The sequence below is a fragment of the Ranitomeya variabilis genome, chromosome 2, assembly GCF_051348905.1.
Source record: "Ranitomeya variabilis isolate aRanVar5 chromosome 2, aRanVar5.hap1, whole genome shotgun sequence".
Classification (NCBI taxonomy): domain Eukaryota; kingdom Metazoa; phylum Chordata; class Amphibia; order Anura; family Dendrobatidae; genus Ranitomeya; species Ranitomeya variabilis.
Window position 1 is genome coordinate 588106703 of NC_135233.1, and position 22439 is coordinate 588129141.

The window sequence follows — 22439 nt, forward strand, 5'->3', positions numbered from 1 at the left end:
AATGCGTTGTGTAATTAAAAATGCTTAATCAATATTTGGCAAAAAGATCTTTATTTTGGCAGCCCAAAATATTGTTCATTGTTCATTCTGGTCAAAGGTTCTGGAGTATTGTATTCCCCAGCAGATATTTTGTTCAGGAGTTTTGCCTTACACAACTCACTGAGGTGAGCACATACTCTTGCCTTTATTTTCTCCTCCATCACCCTCTCGTCTTGTGTGCTCTGTTCACTTTACAGTTTTGCTTCCTTAAAAAGCATGGCAAAATCAATAGAAGGCATACAGCCATACTAATATTTTATTAGCCCTTCTAATTCATTCTGTCAATCAGTAGGATTGATATTCATTGGGCTTCGAAAGACCAAAAAGTGCTAAATTATCCTTGAGTAACAATATGCCATTAAAGGATTATTTCCTTCTTTGTAGCTGGTTATTTTTAGATAGTGCTTGTAAAAACAATCACTTTCGTAATTTACTGCTTGTTAAAATTTACAGCCGTTTTTGAGATATTAACACATTTCTTTTGTTTTCAACTTGTTGTCTACAAGACCAATCACCACTTCAGTGAAGTACTGTGATAAAACTGGCCAGGTTTAGGAAGCAACAGCATGATTCAGTGATATGGGCTAGCTTAAAAAAGTGTTTACAAGTTTTATAGAAAACAGCTTGTAAGCACTACGCATGTTCAGTTGTCTACCATCCAGAGGTGTATCTAGCCTTTCCTGCACCCGGGGCAAAGGACCAGTTTGGCGCCCCCCCAAACCTCCCCCATTTGAACCTTAACTCTATTGAAACTGTATGACCAAGCCAAGGTACATTCCTGAATCCCCATAATGTTAAAATAGATACCAATAAAAGTAAAATTAATTGAGACATCAGTAGGTTAAGTGTTTTTGAATATCCATATTGAATCAGGAGCCCCATATAAACCTGCACAAATGTTAATAATGGCCCCATAAGATGCTCCAGAGACACATTTGCCCAATATAGTGCTTCAGAAACGTTGATTATGACCCCATAAGATGCTCTATACAGACACTTGCCCCATATAGTGCTGCACAAACGTTATGGCCTCATAAGATACTCCATACAGACACTTGCCCCATATAGTGCTGCACAAACGTTATGGCCCCATAAGATGCTCTATACAGACACTTGCCCCATATAGCACTGCACAAACATTATGGCCCCATAAGATGCTCCATTCAGACACTTGCCCCATATAGTGCTGCACAAATGTTATGGCCCCATAAGATGCTCCATACAGACACTTGCCCCATTTGCTGTTGCTGCGATAAAAAAAAAATTACATACTCACCTCTCCGTCGCTCAGGCCCCCGGCACTTTCAATATTCACCTGACTTCGTTCCAGCGCCACTCCATCTTCAGCGTCTTCTGCACTGACGTTCAGGCAGAGGGCACGCACTTACCATGTCACCGCGCCCTATGACCTCAGCATCACTGCAGAAGATGCTGAAGATGGAGCGGCGGCTGGAACAAGGAGCAGTTGAATATCGTGCAGTGCTCCCCTCCCCGTATACTCACCTGCTCCAAGCGCGGGGGCAGTCCCTGCTTCCCCGGCGCCGGAAGCTTCTTCCTGTACTGAGCGGTCACCGTTACTGCTCATTACAGTAATGAATATGCGTCTCCACCCCTATGGAAGGTGGAGCCGCACATTCATTACTGTAATGAGCGGTACCTTGGTACTGGGGCGCCAGGGAGCCAGTGACCTGCAGTGACCGCGCCAGGAGCAGGTGAGTATAATTATACAGCCCCCGCTCCCCCTCCCTTGCCGACCCCTGGGTATGACTCGACGAGGAGCCACCTTGACCCGCCACATCATCAGGTGGCCCGCTGGCGCCACCCTGTCGGCTGCACCCGGGGCACATGCCCCGGCTGCCCCCCCTGGATATGCCACTGCTACCATCGATGGTCGGTCTCCAAGGCAATGAGCTGTAAACAAAAGTGTTACTATCTCAAGAACTGTTGAAGATTTTAATAAGCTGTAAATTGCAAAATTGATTTTATTTCCAAGCACTACCCATTTATGAAGATGAGAAAAAACTGTTTAATTTCATAAAATAGTAATCATTTTAAAGACTTGTCTTGTGTTTTCTTTACTTAAAAATGTTCATGTTCTCCAAAATAATATTTCATACTAGTAAAAATTCATTAGCAATAGAAAATATTTAAAAATTTGAAAACAATCTCTTCCACTATAAGGGCTTTCAAGACAGTTCTTACACTTGCTTGGAATATACTAATCATAAGTGAAAGACTAAATGTAAATATCTGTTTTCCACGCTTCCATTATTCAGTCCAGATGTAGATTTACTGCACCAGGCTTGCTGTTTTTTCTTCATTTCCTTGGCAAGGATAATCAATATAGAATGCAGCTGCCAGATGCCTTCACCTATTTCACCTTTGCTTAGATAATAGCTACTTATGCATATCCAATCTTATTATTCTTGGATTAACATAAAAGAAACTTGCTGAAATCTTGGATGCAAATTCATAAATATTTTGATTGTTTCAGCTAAATAAAAGGTTTCTGGTTGTTCCGTTAATCCTGTTCCGATTTGCTCTTGCACAAATCTATGCAGTCTGGTTGTGCAGTTTGGCACTTTTCTGCCCCCTTTCCCACCGCCTGTAGGTTAGCCACCAGGGTTGGGGCTAGAAATGACCAAATCTGTTTAGCACAAATCAAATTCCTTATGAATGTCTCCCAAATTTTGGATTATGGTGAAACCAAGAATTTTGAGATTTTTGAGAAAAAGTGGTGGCCAGTAGGGTTGAGCGAAATGGGTTGGCCATTTTCAGAAGTCGCCGACTTTTGGCAAAGTCGGGTTTCATGAAACCCGACCCGACCCCTGTGTGGGGTCGGCCATGAGGTTGGCGATCTTCTGAATCTGGTATCGGAATTCCGATACCGAGTTCCGATATGTTTGCGATATCGGGAATCGGTATCGGAATCCATATTTAAGTGTAAAATAAAGAATCAAAATAAAAAATATTGATATACTCACCCGTGGACGTGCCCTGGTACTAATCGGCAGGCTTCCTTCCTAAGAATGAGCACGTGAATGACCTGCGGTGACGTCGCAGCTTGTGATTGGTCGCGAGCGGTTACATGGACAAGCCGCGACGTCATCTAAGGTCCTTCACGCGCTCATTCTTAGGAAGGAAGGCTGCCGGAAAGAAGCAGGGCGCGTCCGAGGGTGAGTATATACCTAATAGGAATATACTCACCCTCGGACGCGCCCTGCTTCTTTCCGGCAGCCTTCCTTCCTAGGAATGAGCACGTGAAGGACCTTAGATGACGTCGCGGCTTGTCCATGTGACCGCTCGCGACCAATCACAAGCCGCGACGTCACCGCAGGTCATTCACGCGCTCATTCTTAGGAAGGAAGCCTGCCGATTAGTACCAGGGCGCGTCCGAGGGTGAGTATATCAATATTTTTTATTTTGATTCTTTATTTTACACATTAATATGGATCCCAGGGCCTGAAGGAGAGTTTCCTCTCCTTCAGACCCTGGGAACCATAGTATCCCATTGCACTGCATTGGGTTTCGTGTTTCAGCCGACCCCGACTTTTTTATAGGATCGGCCGATTTCACTCGACCCGACTTTTGAGAAAGTTGGGTTTCGTGAAACCCGACCCGATCCTATAAAAATAAAAGTCGCTCAACCCTAGTGGCCAGCAGTATAAAGAGTCAGGTGAGGGTCTATGGTAGGGAAGAATAATGTGATTTTGTTTTTCACTCCTTCCCTCCCCTCCCCTCTATTAATTACACTTTTGGGTTTGGAAAAGGCAGACAAAAATAAGTAAATCAGGGCACTATGGGTTTGGACCAATTTTTTTCAGACTAGATGGAGTCTGATCAGAGTGTGATTAGCATAATCGGACTAATTTTCTTGGATGAGAGAACGCACTGTTGTGTGAACTCAGTTTTACAGTGTGTAATATTCACACTGTCAGGATTTGACTCTTCTTGCCAGTTGTAACACTCATCTCAAGGCAATTCTAATTTGCAGTCTCGTGCCAAGTAGCTTCTCTTTAATTGTATACTTGCGTTCATGCAACCTCTCAAATAAGCCAAATCCTCAAAGTGAGTATATTACACACTGATAGTGTTAGGTGTCGAGTTCCTGCCGCTGCTGCGGTCTCCTATTCTCCTCCAGCCGCAGTGGAGCCTGCTCAGCAGAGACGTCGGTCCCAGTGTTACTGCTGTCCTTCCAGGCTCAGCCATTGTAACCAGCACTGATCAGCGACGAGCAGGCATCCCTGGGACTAAATCCTGCTTTTCTTCTTCTGAGCATGCCCAAGGGCATGTTGTTTTATTCACAACTATTATTATAATTTTTTATATTGTTGTTTTTTGCACAATTATTATACATTGTATATATCATTTTTATATTGTTTTTTTCACAATTATTATTATACATTTTATATATTTTTTATATTGTTGTTTTTTTTCACAATTATTATTCTACATTTTATACATATTTTTATATTGTTTTTTTCACAATTATTGTTATGCATATTATATATATTTTTATATTGTTGTTTATTATTACTTCTAGATATCAGTAATGCCAGTTTTATCCTCCTATAATCGAAACGACATCATGCAGAGCTCTGAGACTAATTTACACTTCACTGCATCTCGCTTTGTATACATTTTGTTTATTCTCTTTTGGGATAAACTAATTTGAAATCATACAAGGATTTTACACAGTTTCTGAAGATAGTGCGCAATTTACTCCATAGAAATATCTGGGTAATGTATCTTGCAAACTAATGGATTAAAATAGCCCCAGCGGATCAGGGCTACTTAATAGGAATGTTCAATGCGTTTTTAGGTAAACACTACAATTTCTTGTGAAATGGCTATAAAACGATTTTCTTGAGAGCTTGTAAGAAGAGAACAAGTTCATCTTTTTTTGATTTTTAAAACCCGAGAGGGGAGCGTAGACTCACAATTTAATCATAAATTCACATTGCTGGCAGAATCAACAAGCTGATGAATTCTATTCTATGGCATGTAATCGGAGAAATGTTTGTAGGGGTGTGAGCAATCCCATCTCTGCTTCCCTGATCTATTTCATTTAATTAAATATATTAAATTTTTTTCTTTATTATATCTTTATTTTTAGAAATAGCAGATGAAAATTGGGAGAAAACAGATTTCATTTGGTGTTCTATATTCTTAGACATATCGCTTAACTGTTCAGAATCTGAAGAATTCGGAATAAATATTATCATTTTATTGACAAACAGAAATCTAGTCACTATAGATCTACCCTTCCTTACCATTTCCTTTTGGCTTGATGTTCCCAATATAAGAAACATGAAGTGACCAGTAATGAAACAACCCAACATGATTTTTGTGACACTCTGTTGGGGGATATTTATGCTATATGTTCCTTTGCATAGTCACCCAATGGCAATCCTGTGAACTGCAGTCAAACTATGTTTTAGAAATTAATAGTGAGACAATGCAGTTAATCATTCTGAGGAGGGTTAAGAAGGTTCCTAGATAATGGAGACATAGGATCCTAGTTCAAAACCTATAACAAGACCTCAAACTACAAAGTGTCCTTTGGACATCTTTAGGCTTTGTAGCCTGGGAGTGAATGTACGCTTATAGCTACGCCCCTAATGGAGACCCGGGAGCATTTTGCTATTGTGCTCTGCTAAAAAAATGGCCAATGTAAAAAAGAAGGTCATTTGTAGTGCAAAGTTTCATGTTTTGAACTCTGATTATCTAAGTGAAGTGCATGGATACATTGGTGGCATGTCGGAATCCCAATTTTGGGGGGATTCAGGCAGAAACTTTTGATAGAGTCTGGAATAGTAGAAAAACACAATGTGAGCCTGTTATTATACATGCAATAGATGTAATCTTAACAGCAGTATTTTACTGATCAGTCTGTACACTCCTAATGTCACAAGTATATGACATCCTCCTGGGAGATCTGGGGTTAGGTGATCTATACGTACTGTGAATCTCAGATCTTCCATTTAGCCTGTGTATTTGTTCATCATACCAAATGGACTTTGTTTCTTTTGGCGCTGAAAAGATTAACAACTTTTTGCATGCTCATTAGAGACATGCAGCTTCATTTCGCAGCTGCTCCTGACCTGTTCGTTATCTCACTCTATAAATCTTGGCCAGATATTCTCATCCCTGCCTGTGAAAGTTTTGCTTCCTGGCTTGCTGGAGTTGGTGTGCTGAAGTTGGAGTTTGTAGTTGCTGCTGGAGATTGTTGTCTGCTGTTTTGGGGTGTATACATTCTCCATTATCCAATTCCCATTCAGTTTGTACCTTCCTATCCATCGAGAGTGTTTTTGTATGTATGTTGCTAATACCCTGCTTGTCTTACGTGTATAAACGCTAACATATCTGTCCTAGGCCTCCTGGGGGAGGGGACAGCTTACAAAATTAACAGGAGTATGGTAAGGTGGGAGACTCAAACCTCTCTACCTTTAAGAATACCCCGGGACAGGGATAATTAGGGTCCCAGATCCAGGGACACCTTGAGGCCCCCATTCCTTAATGCAGACGATCATAACGTAACACCTGGTCACTCTTGAAGGTGTAACGCTTTTCTTTGAGTCCTTAGTTTATTAGATGCACTTTTAAGTATAAGAGAGGGCAAAAACCAAGGGTGCAGTCAGACGACTGTATAAATTGATCTGAGATCGGAACGCAGTGCACAGATTGGCAGGCGGCTCTCCTGACCTGTGACAGCAGCATAGAAATACATGAAGCTGTCAGGCTAAGGTCAAGAGAGCTGCTGGCCAATCAGTTCACTGCATTCCAATATATGACTGATTTTATATGGCCAATATAAAAGAAGCAACTGCCGACAGCACATCAGACGGTTTCGGGATGCAAGCTCAAAGTCCACTGACCTAATCTGACAAATACTCACAAAAAAAAGAGCAGCATCCAATCCACGTGAAGAAAAAATGAAGAAACAATTTATTCTGCCATCATACAACGTTTCGATCAAAACTTGATAAAGACCAATTTTGGTCGAAACGTTGGATGATGGCAGAATAAAGTATTTCTTCATTTTTTCTTCACCTGGATTGGATGCTGCTATTTTTTCTATTTTTTTTATTTTATATGGCCGTCTGACTGCGCCCTAAAGATGAGCGAATAAATTTGAGTGGAATTGAATTCTACTTAATTTTGCAAAAATTTGATTTTGCCAAACTGCTGAATTTTTGTAATCAATGTCTAATAATAATTCAGCCAAATTGTGGCAAATGGCTACCATTTTTCGATAGTTTAAAAGGCCATGAAAATGTTAAAAAAATTCTTAAACTCACCTCTCCATCCTCTCTGTGTTACAAGTCTGGTTTTTGCTGCATCTATAGATCTCCTCTTTTTGCGCTAAAATCCCTGGCCTCTCATGTAGAAGAGGATCTTCAAGCTTTGTTGAATACCTGGGAGGATTCTACACAAGTGAGCGAAAAGTCATGGTACTATGACATCAAGGCGTGTGCCGAGACTTATGAGAACACATGGGCAGATCCCTGCCAGGCCTCATCAAAGCCAGAAGTCCGGAACCCGCACAAGAAAATTGAGATTTCAGAGCAAGCATTGGCGTTCTGAAGATGTTGCAAAGAGAGGAGGGGTGATGGTGAGAAATGGAGGGTCCGAAAAGGTATAAGATAAGATGAGCTTAAGGATCTGTTTTTTAATTTTTTAAATCTACGTTTATTGTGCATAATAAGAGGCATTAAATTTGCGGAGAAAGCAAATTGAATTTTCCAGGAAAAAGCACGCAAACAAGCAAATTCAGATTTTACTTGATCAGTTTATCTCAAGTAAGACTATTTCCTATAGTATATCCTATTCACTACATATTGAAACAAATTGTTGTTTTGGATATACAGTGACTCACTTTAGACTTCTCAGCTTTATACCTATTGTCATTATACCCTAACTGGCTGTCAGGGATGCCACAGATGCTAGAGGAAAATAAATGCACCACTATTAAAGTACATTTACCAGCATTTGTGTTTTTCTCAGTGGAATTCCACAGACTGTAATGTATTTTCCTTGTGTCCTGTTGTTTTCAGACTATCACTGTAGGGCACAAATTTTGATGCAAAATGCAAGAAGAAATATTTATGTGCAATGGATTTATGTAGCGAGGGTAGAATATATGTCCTTCTTCCAAAAATCAATCCTCGTTATTTTCTTTGTGAACAAAATATTGAAGACAATCTATGCTGGAAACAGAACCATTTTAACCCGACCCAGCAAGATACAGATTGGAGTCCTGGTGGGAAGAAAAGAATTTGAGCTAGAGATCATTAGTTTATTATTATAAATGACATGTTTTTGTTACTTGTATTGTACATTTTCTATTCTTTGTTTTTCGAAAATGATTTTGGTTGGTAAATAGGCAAATAGTAAATTAAGATTTTTTTTTAGTAGATTACTATTACAATACTGTTTCTCTACACCCCAAGAATGGGAACTGCTATAAAAACGATATAGGCTTTTGTAAATAGTGATGAGCGATAAGATGTTATCCGAGCATGCTTGTGTGCTAATAGAGTATCTTCGGTGTGCTCGAATACTATATTCAAGTCCCCATGCCGGCGTGTCTTGCGGCTGTTTGACAGCTGCAACACATTCATGGATTGCCTATTTGTTAGTTAATCCCAGCATGTGTTGCGGCTGTTGAATAGCGACGAGACATGCCGCCATGGTGGCTTGAACATATAGGTTTTTGTAAATAGTGATGAGCGAGCATGCTCAGATAAGGTGTTATCCGAGCATGCTTCTGTGCTAATAGAGTATCTTCAAAGTGCTCGAATACTATATTAGAGTCCCTACCTCGGCATGTCTCACGGCTGTTCAACAGCCGCAACAAATGCATGGATTGCCTATTTGTTAGTTAATCCCGGCATGTGTTGCAGCTGTTGAATAGCCGAGAGACATCTGGCCATGGTGACTTGAACATAGTATTTGAACACACTGAAGATACTTTATTAGCACACGAGCATGCTCGTATGACACCTTATTCGAGCTCGCTCACTTTTCACTAGTGATTAATCATCAATGAGTATAATGTTGCATTTACGCTGGTTGATTATTTTTAAGCCAGCATTTGTAGGAACGCCAGTAAAAACAAGCTTCCAGTCGTTCTTCCAATGAAAAAAATGCTTATTCATTGGGTGAAAATTCTCAAAGAAAAATAATTACTCTCGGCAGATCACCATCCACAGGACATGTGCTGCAGAAAGCAATGACAGTGTATGTGCACATAATGGTCTATTACCAATCTTTCTGTGTGTATTGAAAATGCAGTTGGCCGGTCTTAGCAAGGTATTAAATAACCATCTATCAGCAAACATTTGCCATCAGTCAATGCGAACAAACCGTAAGGGCGCAGTCAGATGGCCATATATCACTGACGATGGTCACATAGCAATGCTTGGACTGTCCGTCGGCTTTTCTGACCAGAGCATGGCAGCGTGTATTTCTATGCAGATGCCCTGCTTGGGTCAGGAGTGCCAATGGCCAATCCGAGGATTGTGAAGTGTTGCTGAATAAATTCTAAAAATCCTCATTTGAGTCCAAAAGTATTTTGGGTCTATCAACATATGTATACAATCTCAACTTGACTCCTAATTTTTGTCTCACCCTGTGTAATCTTTTTATTCTACGGAAAAAAATACTGATACAAAACAAATGTATAATTTAGCATACTTTTTGTTACAGTTATTCACATGTGGAAAGGATAAGTGAGAAGCTGCTGATCGTTGGCCGTCCAACCGCTGAGATCCCTATTGATGCTGGTAATAGGCTTCTGAATTGCCATGGTCTAAAGGAGCTTGATTCCAGCGTCTATGACATGTCGGAGAACATTATGCATCAATCTCCAACAGACCCCAAAGACAATGGCGTGTACTCATGTTTATGGCAATTTTTAGCTTTTTTCGACAGTACGGTTGGTGACCAAATGGACAAATCTAGAGTGATCATCAAGCTATCACCTCAATAAGGTTATAACTTGATATATGAACAAAAAAATCTTTAAAAATTTTTATAAATTGGAAAGTTACATTTTCTTTTTAAACTTCTCTAAAGTTTAGTGTGTTTTTTTCCTTTTTTTAATGCTATCCTAAAATTATAGTTGCTTACTGAAATGTCACAGTATCTGTATTTTTGGTGTTTCCAACGAAAAAGAAATTCATTCAACTGAGAGTCTTCTAACATGAGTGAATACATAGCCAATTCACCTTGAACTGATCATTCGAAAGCAATTTTTGATATCCAGTGTTTTTGTCATTCAATATAAAACCAGCCTCTTTGAATTACATGGTAAAGGGCCTGAACACTTTAGATATGGAAATGCTTTCCATCTTGAAAATGTTAATATTTGTTGTACAAAGGACTATTTGCACAGACCCTGCAGCATTTATCTTACCCCAAAGTAATATTTAAAATGACTGCATCCTTTGTCTTCCAAGATATTGCATATTTATAATGGAACCGAAGTGAAAATATCAAAGTAATAATACGACCAAGAAATTCTGGCTTTGCTTGTCTATAAGATTGGATGGCTAAGTCGTGTGCTTTTCAGAACTAAGTGTGTTTTAATGCAAATATTCTGAGAATGCAATTAGATCAAATATGAAAAGTGTAAAAATAAAATGTAAGATTCTGCTGCTAAAAAACAAATTTTTTAAAGAAGTGCTCCCTTCAAAGTTTTTATCTTCTTAATATATTGCGGTCATCATATTATATTGCACATTGTACTTACAATTGCTCATTTTGCCTTTCTACCCAGATTTCTTCTCTTTTTCATTGGGTCTATCACATTATGCGATTAAAATCTGGCTAGATGAGTCCTTCTAAGCTCTATGTAGAAACAGGTGGTCTCTTTCCCCTGCATGAGTCATCACTGAGAAAGTCCCTGGCAGAGGGGAGGAGAAAACAGCTGGGTCAAGAGTTGAAGAGGGGAATGATTCATGTAGGAAAAAGAGACTTCCTGTTTCTACACAGAGCACAGAAAACAGAAGAATTAGCTGAGTAGAAACGCAAAATGAACAATTGTAAGTACACAGTGCTGTATAATATGGCCACAATATATTAAAAGGATAAAAACATTCATGGGGGATTCTTTACAATCTACAATGAAACTCCAACAGTTTTGGAATCTTGAAAATCTGTCTTGCAGTTGATGAATTGATGTTTACATACATATAAGTCCAGTGGACGGTCACAGTCATACAGAGCAAACTGCGAATCACTGAGTAGGACCGCCCATTGGACTCACATGAATACAAACACCAAACATTACAATGAATAAAATGCAAATTTTAATAAAAACTTTTATAAAAAAATATATATCAATCTAATCGGCTCTTCATGCTCTATAACACCCTTCTTGCAGATCAAATACCATTTTCATCATGACAGGTTTCCTTGAAAGAGAATGTATCATCAGAACCTGTTGTGCTGTCCCCTTCATATCCCTTTCATATCTTTCAATTTACTGTGGTATTATTGGCTTGTTTTCATGCTTGTCTGCTACTGCCACCAGAAGCTTTGTGTCACTCCCTCGCTCCTCCTTTTACATTTTTTCTAGTACGTGGGAGTGTCCTGCAGCCTTGTTTATGAGCTCACTTCCTGGCATCCATTTTCTTTCTTTTTCTTCCAGTCACCATGTGAGAAGCACGCATCTTTTTTGGGCTGCAGAAAGCAAAGTCTTTTGACCTCGGTAGTGGCTCCAGGGGTGAACACCCACAAGTCAACCACATTGACGGCTACTTGTACCATCTGCATCATACCACCTCATGTCTTTGGGATATGGTTCAAATAAACCACTGCTGATTCATCTCTTTGCGCCTATGTTTGAGTCCATCCACCCAGGATGGATACCTGGTCCTTTCTGCCCCGCTTTAAGGACACGAAGGTAGGACTTCTCACACCATCACCATACTACACACCTTCAATTGCCTTAAGTGGGGACAGAACACCTCCTGCTTTAATTAGGTTTTTTTTAAATTGTGAATGTTTGTTTTTCATATTACAGTCTGTATTAGAAAATATAAAATGTCTGTAATTGGTAACTCCTTTGACCAGATTGTCTAAAATGGACAACCCCTTGAAGAACTTTAATAAACCAGGAAACAAAAAAATGTCATCAATTAAACAGCACTAGAAAATAAGTTACACTTACTCATTGCAAACTTTGGGGGATTATCATTGACGTCAGTCAGGGTGACTGTTACAGTGGTAGTTCCAGAAAGTCCACCCATGTGACCACCCATGTCCTTGGCTTGAATGACAACAAGGTATTCTTCTCTGGCTTCTCTGTCCATGTTTGAAAGAGCTGTCTTTATGATTGCTAGAAGGAGAAAAGAAGTGGAAGTTTTAGCAATATTATAGCAATTTCTTGTCTTTCGTCCTAGTTTCCCGTGTATGAAAATTTCCAACGAGCAAGGAAGTAAAACCGAATACGGCAGATTTATGAATACGGGTCTAAATTCAGACAGCAAAAACTACAGTGGAACAAACTGTGTGATAAATCTGGTACATCTTATTAGATATGCTATGGGACTGCTTGGCTGGCTTAATTGACACAAATTTTTTGCACCTAAATAATGGTATATGCCATTATTAAGTCTATTGCATATGAAGACTTGACTTAGTCATGACTTTTGTTTAGACACTTTACAAAATTATGTAATAACTTATAAAAAGTGCTTAAAACATTTAATAAATATGGTGCACATCATGTATGTCAGTCTTGGCTTACTTTGAGACTGATTTTTGACACATTTTGATTACATATATTCCTTAATATGTTCAGTTTAAGATAGAGAATACGCTTTTCATGCATTTCTGTATCAGATTCTGTACTGAGATTTGTGATACATTCCTAGATTCCTTGTTTTTTTGCATCAACAATCTATAAAATGTACTGCAGTGAAATATAGAAGAATACTAAATGTGATAATAAACACACACACACACATATATATATATATATATATATATATATATATATATATATATATATATATATATATATATTGTATATATAATGTGCCCTCAATATCCAGATTAATCACAAATTGGCTGATGCATTCCCTGCTTCTGCTTTTATACAGGCTATGCTTGTCACTCCTGATTGGTTGTGCTGTATTATATGTTGGGATAGCTACTAGTCATTATGGGGAAGGCCAACTTTATACCCCAAGGTCAAGTGCTGCTTTTTTGTCTGTTGAAAATGTCTAAACTATGTAAAATTATGTTGGCTTTTATGGGTTTTTTTTGCACAAAGCTAATTGCAGATTGTCAAATTGTTTTAAATTACCAGATTCGGTGACCTCCTAAAAATTTGATTTACATCAATCGGATTTGCTTATCTATAGTACTTAGACGTAAAAATTTTGTTTGGCGTGACTGAAAAAAAATTGTTCCTGTGACTTGTTATGGCCATGAATGCTAAATCAGACATGACAGTATTTTATTAACAATTATTAGATTTAAACTTTACATTGGAAAAATGTAATTCCAAAGCAGGAAACAATGTATGAATTGATTTTGTGTCTTATTTGTCTTTGTTTTGATAAATCTTAGCAACCTTTTTACTCATCTTTCAACCTAAAACTAAAGGTACCTTCACACTAAGCGACGCTGCAGCGATATCGACAACAATGCCGATCGCTGCAGCGTCGCTGTGTGGTCGCTGGAGAGCTGTCACACAGCCGGCCGGCCATAAAGTAAAAGCAGAGCACAGCGGTGACGTCACCGCTGTGCTGTGCTTTACGGCCGGCCGGCGCTCACAGTCAGTGCGGGAAGCAGACGGCCAGGGACCTGACGGACATCAGAAGGTGAGTATGTAGTGGTTTTTTTTTACATTTACAATGGTAACCAGGGTAAACATCGGGTTACTAAGTGCGGCCCTGCGCTTAGTAACCCGATATTTACCCTGGTTACCATTGTAAAACATTGCTGGCATCGTTGCTTTTGCTGTCAAACACGACGATACACGCTGATCTGACGACCAAATAAAGTTCTGGACTTTCAGCAACGACCAGCGATATCACAGCAGGATCCAGATCACTGCTGTGTGTCAAACACAACGATATCGCTATCCAGGACGCTGCAACGTCACGGATCGCTATCGTTATCGTTGCAAAGTCGTTTAGTGTGAAGGTACCTTAAGGCTCCAAAGCATCAAAACCAGCAGGCTTGATAAAAGGCTGGGATAGAGTGAAAGGTGTGTGATTCATTAAGAGTTCAAAGCCAAAAACTCTTACTCCAATATGTGACTGGAAAATGATTTCTTGCATAAGGTATGTTGTATCTCGTCATAATTTACTTCAGATATTGCATCATGCCACTGTTCCACCACTGTCCCACCCCATCCTGCTTCAGCTTTGCTCATTTTTGAGGAGCTGGGTGAAACTGCTGTAAAAATGCCAACTAGAATCATAGAATAGAATCATAGAATGTTAGAGTTGGAAGGGACCTCAGGTGTCATCATGTTCAACCCCCTGCTCAATACAGGATTCAATAAACCATCTCAGACAGATGTCTGTCCTACCTCAGGTTGAAGACTTCCATTGAAAGAGAACTCACCAACTCTCGTGGCAACCTGTTCCACTCATTGGTCACCCTCTCTGTCAAATAGTTTTTTCTAATATCTAATCTGTATCTTCTCCCTTTCACTTTCATTCCATTGCCTCTCGTGTTTTCATGTGCAAATGAGAATATGGATGATCCCTCTACACTGTGACATCCCTTCAGATATTTGTAGACAGCTATTAAGTCTACTCGTTGTTAGGGCTAGCAGAGCGTACCAAGTAAATATAGATGATTATTATTGGTGCGTTTGCAGCCCGGGGTCCACCGTGCAGGAGGAACCTGCTGCTAGTGAATGGTGGCACTAGTTGGCAGTATAAGCTAGCTCTGTTACTTCACAGAGCAGCCATGAAAGAAAAGCACTGCGCCCTGTTAGACTCACAGGCGCACAAGCCAACTGCCGAGCTGATAGCAGTCTGGGGACATGCAAACACACAATCTCCTCACCGGAGGTGCCGGTATTCTAGGGGCTTATCTCAGCTGGGTCCCTGAATACATACACACATAACCACACTGGTGCAAAGCAAATAACTTAGATTGATACTAGTGCATGGCCGTGCGGTCATGCAAACCTTTTATAGCTGCAGCAAGTACAGGACCTTATCAGAAGGACCAATGGGAGGCTGCCACAGAAGTTGAGCACCTTCAGGACCTTCCTGGAGGACCAATGGGATTTGCTGCAGTATCTAAGCATGTGACCCTTGATCTTCAACGAGAGATCTTACCCTGGGCATGCTCAGAAGGGGAAAAGCAGGACTTAGTCCCAAAAATGTCTGCTCGCCGCTGCCCAGTACTGGCTACAATGACAGAAGCTGTAAAGACAGCAGTAACCCTTTGCACAGAGTCAGACTGAGCGAGACGCTGGGACCGACGTCTCCGCTGAGCAGGCTCCACTGCAGCAGGAGAAGAATGGGAGACCGCAGCGGAGATGGCCCGAGATTCCCCCTGTGCAGAGGCGGGAACTCAACCCCTAACACTTGTAGCCATCTTTTCTGCAGTCTAAACATTCCCAGATCCTTTAACTATTTTTCATAGAACATATTTTGCTGTCTGCTCACCATCCTGGTAGCATTTCTCTGAACTTACTCCAGTTTTTCAATGTCTTTTTTAAAATGTGGTGCCCAGAACTGGACACAGTATTCCAGTTGAAGTTTGACCAAGGAAAACTGAAGGGCGATAATTACTTCACGTGATCTAGACTCTATGCTTCTCTTAATACATCGTAGAACTGTGTTTGCCTTTTTTGCTTCTGCATCACACTGTTAACTCATGTACAATCTGCGATCTATTAGTGTACCCAAGTAGTTCTATTCCTCCCATTCTATAGATGTAATTTTCATTTTTCCTGCCCACATGTAGAATCTTGCATTTCTCTCTGTTAAATTCCATCCTATTAGTCGCTGCCCGTGGACAAAATACAATTTTTTTCTGTACATTTTAATATGTCTGCCATTAACTTCAATTATAAAAATAAAAAGAATATACCAGTGTATTCTTTTGTGTAGACTTGTATTGTGGCTTTTTAGAATTGCCTAAAGCATACTGTAATTTTATGAAATGTCTGATCAATGAATCATAAAATTAAGAGAATTATTGAAAGCTCCTATTTCCAAAAACGTACTAACTAATATTATACAGTTGATGTTAATTGTAAAGTGATGAACTAAAAACTAAAACTACTCACACACAAAAATGTGACATACTCAAATAAGAAAGGTGTTAAATTAATACATCATTTTGTATTGTACCATCCCTTATGAGATGCACTGATATCGTCCCTTATGCCTTTTTCTCCTAACATTTTCTTCATCTTAGCATGTATAGTTGAGAAACTGTGATTCACACCTTGAGCAATTGAAGTTCTAATTGCATGTAAAACATGGCTATGAAAAAAATGCAGAAAGTGGGAGAGTTTAACATTTACAGTCGTCAGTGTTGTTTTCTTAATTTCTCAAAATTATGTTAAAACATATTAAAATCATTTTTTTGTGTGGGATACATTATTTTTAGAAGGATTCTAGCAATATATATGTTTTAGAATTTTTTTAAAGATGTGGAGTGACAGTCTGAGCTACCAAGGCAGTGGTCAAGGAAGCACAAAAGCAGGTGAGGAAGGGTGAGTTTGAATGTTTAATTTTATTTTAGCCATTTCCTCATAGCAATTTTTGCTATATTAATTTGACCCAAATTGAATCCGCCAGTCAAATTTAATCAAATCTGCGCAAATCAAATTTTGAAAGATTTGCTTATTTTTGCATGTTGGGATAACAGCCACTAATGATTCTTTCTTTTACCTTTTCCTTTCTTTTCCTCTTTTCTTTTCTTTACTTTCCATTCCCTTTCCTCTCTCTTGTCTTCTTTCTTTTCCTTTCTTGTTTCCTTTCCTTTCCTCTTTTATTCAATCTTTTCTTTCCCTTCCCTTTTTTCATTCAATTTCTTTACTTTTTTCTCCTTTCCTTTCCTATCCTTTTCTTTCCTGTTTTTTTCTCCTTCACATTCCCTTCGTTTCTTCTCCTCTTTCTTATCTTCCCTGCTAGCACAAACAAGCTATTCCTGCTACTATATATCCCAGAAACATATCAATGCCAAATTAAGGAATTAACCCGGATCTCTGATTTATTGTTTATGATTTTTTTGAGTAGCCATCATGAGTTTCAATTAGATAACATAAAGAGCATAAAAAGTTTAAAATAAGCTGGAACACTACAGTGCAGGTATGACAGATAAGTTATGAGTCAACTCACATACTGAAACACATCCTTAGTAGAGTAGCTATGAGGATAGATTGGATAGAATGGAGCACCACCTGTTGACCTCCCGTGGTGATAGAGAGATCAATGCAGCCACAACCAGTTCTTGAGTATAGGAAGGGGAGTAAGAAGCAGAGATGAGCACATTTGATTGGGTAAGGGCTTATTCGTCAAGTGCTATCACTCGCCGAATAATCCCTTACCCGATCAAACTCGCTCATCTATAGTAACAAGATGCTCATGATTTGAAATATCTATATGGCTAAGATTATCCAAGCTACAACATATAAGAAGAACCTAAATTACTTTCTGTAGGTCTTTCTTCATCAAGGTCAAAGGCGTAACGTGTCATGGTTCCCAATGGCAAGGGAACGTAAGAAACATATAAGTAACGAACGAGCTCTCGGGTGATGGAAACTCGAGTTGACCGTGAGCTAAATCTACCACACAACTAACAGTAGCCAGGGAGCATACCTACGGCTTCCTATATGCCACGCGCCAGCCGGAGGACTAACTACGCCTGGTAGAGGAAGAAACAGACCTGGCTTACCTCTAGGGAAATACCCCAAAAGATGATAGCAGCCCCCCACATGTAATAACGGTGAATTAAGAGGAAAAGACATACACAGTATGAAAGTAGATTTAGCAAAGAGAGGTCCACTTACTAGATAGCAGAAGGATACAAAAGAGGACTTCACGGTCAACTGAAAACCCTTTCAAAAACCATCCTGAAATTACTTTAAGACTCCTGTGTCAACTCATGACACAGGAGTGGCAATTAAAGCCCGCAAGAGCTTCCAGCTACAGAGAATTACAAAAACTGCAAACTGGACAAAAGGTACAAAACAAAAGGACAAAGTCCACTTAGCTGATCAGCAGACTAGTAGCAGGAACATGCAACCGAAGGCTCTGGTTACAATGATGACCGGCAAGGAAATGACTGGAGAGCAAGGCTAAATAGGAAACTCCCAAACACTGATGGAAGCAGGTGAACAGAAGCAGCAAAGTGCAAACAAGTCACCAGTACCACCAGCAACCACCAGGGGAGCCCAAAAAGCGGATACACAACAGTAACGGTAGGTAGGAGGGGTTGGAAAAGCCAGCCCTTTCTGTGAGGTCACAGGCTGTAGGTTATAAAGTTGCTGGCAGGCTTCCAGGGGGGAGTTGTGAGTTTTTACCTGAAGCGACCAGACTGCGAGTGCAAATGCACTGGGATAGATGGAAAGTTCTCCTAGCCTGTTGCCTGCAATGCAATGATCTGAGAATGTGAGTGTTACCTTTTCTTCATTTAATCCTTTTATTTTTATAATTACCTTGTACATATTTGCAATTGTCTCATTTGTAACATCTTTGTAAAATATTTTGATAAAGCACTGTCTACATTTTGTGGGGTATATCATTTCATGCCAGTTCTTTCTCCCTGCTCTAAAAACGTACCCTAAGTCTCTTGAAGGGAAATTACGCTACTGTTTTGGGGTTAGCTACGGACCCGTTAATCGAGGCTGGTGGTAGCGACCGTGTGCAGGCTTTTGGGTGTTGTTTCAGCGACTGCGGCTTGATAATTATTGTTCCTGCCTGAGTGGGAGTAAATATCGCGTTGCTGCAGTGCGCCCAATAGCCAGTACATAGCAGGCAGCGTTTCTGGCGACTAATCACCCTAGGTGCAGTACCTAATCTGACCTGACAGAAAGGGGGGCGCCAGAGAGCTGCAAGGTTTAAGTGGAACTGTAAGCGGGATATACACAAATCCCTGCAGTTCATGGTATATTGAAGAGCAGTGGGATACCTAAAATAAGCCCCTGCTGTAAACTAAGAGGTCAATAGCCTGGTGTGTATTTTGTTCATCACATTGTGGCAGTGGAGGGATAACTAAGATAAGCCCCCCCTGCACATGTGATAGCCATCTGTTGGTCTAAAGTCACCCCAATCCGTGACATATTGGTGGCAGTGGTCAGGAATCCCTGTGGATTTCGTGACAAACTGTTGGCCGCGGCTAAGGGATCTTGACAGTCACGGTGTGAATCGTAGTCAATCGTAGTCAATGTTTCTATCAAATACAGTAAACTTGTCCCATGTTCCTTAGCTAAAGTACCGCCTTACAGGTACATCATCAAATATGGGAAGATGGAAGATGAACCTTGGCCACAAGTGTATTTGCTCTACAAAGAGAAGTAAGATGTTCTCCAAGCATCAGATTGATGTGGGATGACACATTGACATAAGCCTTGGGTGAAGGGGTAATTTTGCTCTTGTCATTGCTTACTTTGCTTTACGTACACCCCTACTCTTCACCCTGTAAATCACATAACATTTGCTTTCTTCTCCCTTTTAAACATAGCCATTATCTTTAATTACTTCTAATCACTGTGATTTTTTAATGTAAACATCCTGTTACTGAATGTTTATTCCATTTACATTTCAAAAGCCAAGCATTGATTTCTTCTGAAAAGTGCAAGGTCACATCTCAGCTTTTGTCATGTTTTGCCATGTGCGCATTGTTTTGTAACACTGAAGCCATTAAATTGTTCACAACTTGCAACTTTTGCCCTTGTTGAGCAATCACAATGTACTGGCAAAACACTTATAATAAATTAAACAGATCGAGAAAAAAAACAGACAAACAATCAGAGTGAATTAAATTCTTGCTTGTTATATTTCATTTGCTGGAAGAAAGCAGAAAAGGGGAAAATCTGATTAGCAAGGAAGAAGAGAAAAGTTCTGGATTATGTAATGCTCAGCTGTCCTGGGAAGATTGATGAGTGTGCCAATCAAATCACTGAAAACAGACAACCATTGCATGGTTCCATCCAATTTTCTTTGACCTATTTTGAAATAATCTTACTATGCATATTGCAATAGACCTAATACTGTGACATAGGAATAGGGTCTGTATTTAGAGTACTGTAAAATTGCAGCTGCATACAGTAAGGGCAAAGTATAAGTACATTGGCTTTTCGAGCAGGTCACCATTGGTATCGTCCACCTGATGCTCACAGTTCACATTGGCTGTTGTTTTGTGGGAAGCAGTAATTTTGTCTAATGATTATTAACATTAGGAGTAACCTGGACATCTGTAGATGGGACATCTCAAAAGCTCTTTCCATTAGGCCTTTTAAGACAGAGAGAGACATCATTTCTTTAAGCCAAAGAGGTCAGCCCTTAACATATGGGGCCCTCATTATGGGGGACATGTTTGTTCATGTAATACCACAATTTGACTTTCACAATAGCAGTGGCTCCCGGGGAAATAGGCAAATGATGACAACTTCCTCTGTCAATATCGACAGGGTTCTAAGCATTGATAATTTCACATTCCAAAATTTCATAGTAAAGTAGGTGTCTTTGATGAGACAATCCTTTAGGTAAAACTATTATTTTAAAGTTTTTAATGGAAACACAAAGTTATCATTAAGGTTTAGCAAAAAAAATTCAAAGGACACAAGTCCTAAAGCTACATTGGGAGTCCATGGCTGCCGACCAAAATCTGGCAAACCTCCTCTTACGTGTAAGTATCTTCAGGGCCTCTTCTGATAATTAGTTGTGGCGCTAGTAATCATGGCATGCATGACGTCATGCCAAGTCTACTAAACAGGAAAGGTGCTGGTGATGCCAACAGGTAGAATAGAAAAAAACTATTTAGGTGATGCTCGAGTGTCATGTGTCATGGTGGAATGTGGTAGTTATTGGATCAAATTCACTTTGAAGGTTGGAGCTGTCACCATGAGAGAACATGCTCAGGGATTGAGGGGGTTATTGTTAGATAGAGGAATCGGGGAGGTGGCAGTGCGCTACCTAGGAAAAATATGCAGTACAATATTCAGCGGATATTATTACCTTTATTGAAGTCCACAAACTGACAGATCACAAACCGGTTTTTGGCTCAGGACAAGAGACTTCAGGATAACACCTGGACAGGAGATTTCATCAGGTGATCACCCGATGAAGTGTCTTGTCCTGAACCGAAAACCGGTTTGTGATCTGTCAATTTGTAGACTTCAATAAAGGTACAAATATTCGTTAAACATTGCACTGTATATTGTTTGTGGGCAGCTCATCATCACACCGCCGACAGGTAGGAGGTAAGTGCTGCAGCCAAGGACCTCGGGCTTGGCCGTTGAACGAGAGTCCTGAGAATCTTTTTGCATGACTTTAATGAACGTGAACTTTCATATTGGAAAGGAAATGGTGAATTGGATTACTTCTGACCTTTTATTCCTAATCTATGTACAGTTACATAGTATGTTGACATTAAATACTTCATTATGCAGAAAGGGATCGATCCCTCTTGATTTGCTCCTGATGTCGCTCACGCTCATTTATCAGACGCTCTTGATAAGGGCAGGATTTTTATTTATGATTTAAGGTAAATCCTACTTAACCATAAGCTGATGAGCTTATTAAGTATAATATATAGGCTGCATTTCCTCTCCTATACAGAGCGCCATTAATATGACACCTAGACACATCATTATAAATGTGTTGATAAACATAGAACTTGCTTTGTTCCTATCTTGACGCGCGGCGCTGCTCCACACTGAGATAATTTGCTACTTTGTATTGCAAAACTATTTTTCAGATGACAACCCTGTAATATATACAGGAAAAATACTCATTTTATATATGTATAAAGAGCATTTATCTGACTAGCATATGAGTTATGTACATCTTAACATTGAAGGTACATATTTCGAAAAAATAAAAAAACAAACAAACAAAAACTGACCGGCACCTCTGAACAGAGCAAAGTTATAGCAGCTTGCCCCTGTTCACACTTGCATTATTCTGTTCAGAAGTACTGGTTTGTTTTATTTTTTATGGGGATGGTGACTACCTCCATATTTCACTCAACTCTTCTTCCCATCAACCTAAGGCTGTTTTTACTCAATTCTGGATCCTACCTGCCCTTCAAATTTGTAGGTGTTTATCTGAGGAGAAGCATGTCTGATAATTATTAGGCTTAAGGTCCCATCAAAGAAAGGTCACCTTGTCTCAGGTGGTGGGTTCTCATAAATTTGTGCCCTAAGTTGGTGTAATTCCTTGGATTTTCTTTTGGCCTAA

At 39.8% G+C, this 22439-nt stretch overlaps 1 protein-coding gene across 1 annotated transcript in view; it reads right to left on the minus strand.

Moving 5' to 3' along the window:
* The window catches only part of CDH8 (cadherin 8), a 521626-nt gene that overhangs the window by 170652 nt on the left and 328535 nt on the right, over positions 1-22439 (minus strand). The window contains exon 5 of the mRNA XM_077288387.1: positions 12218-12385. Within this exon, the coding sequence (XP_077144502.1) occupies positions 12218-12385 (168 nt within the window). The remainder of the gene's footprint in view (positions 1-12217; positions 12386-22439) is intronic.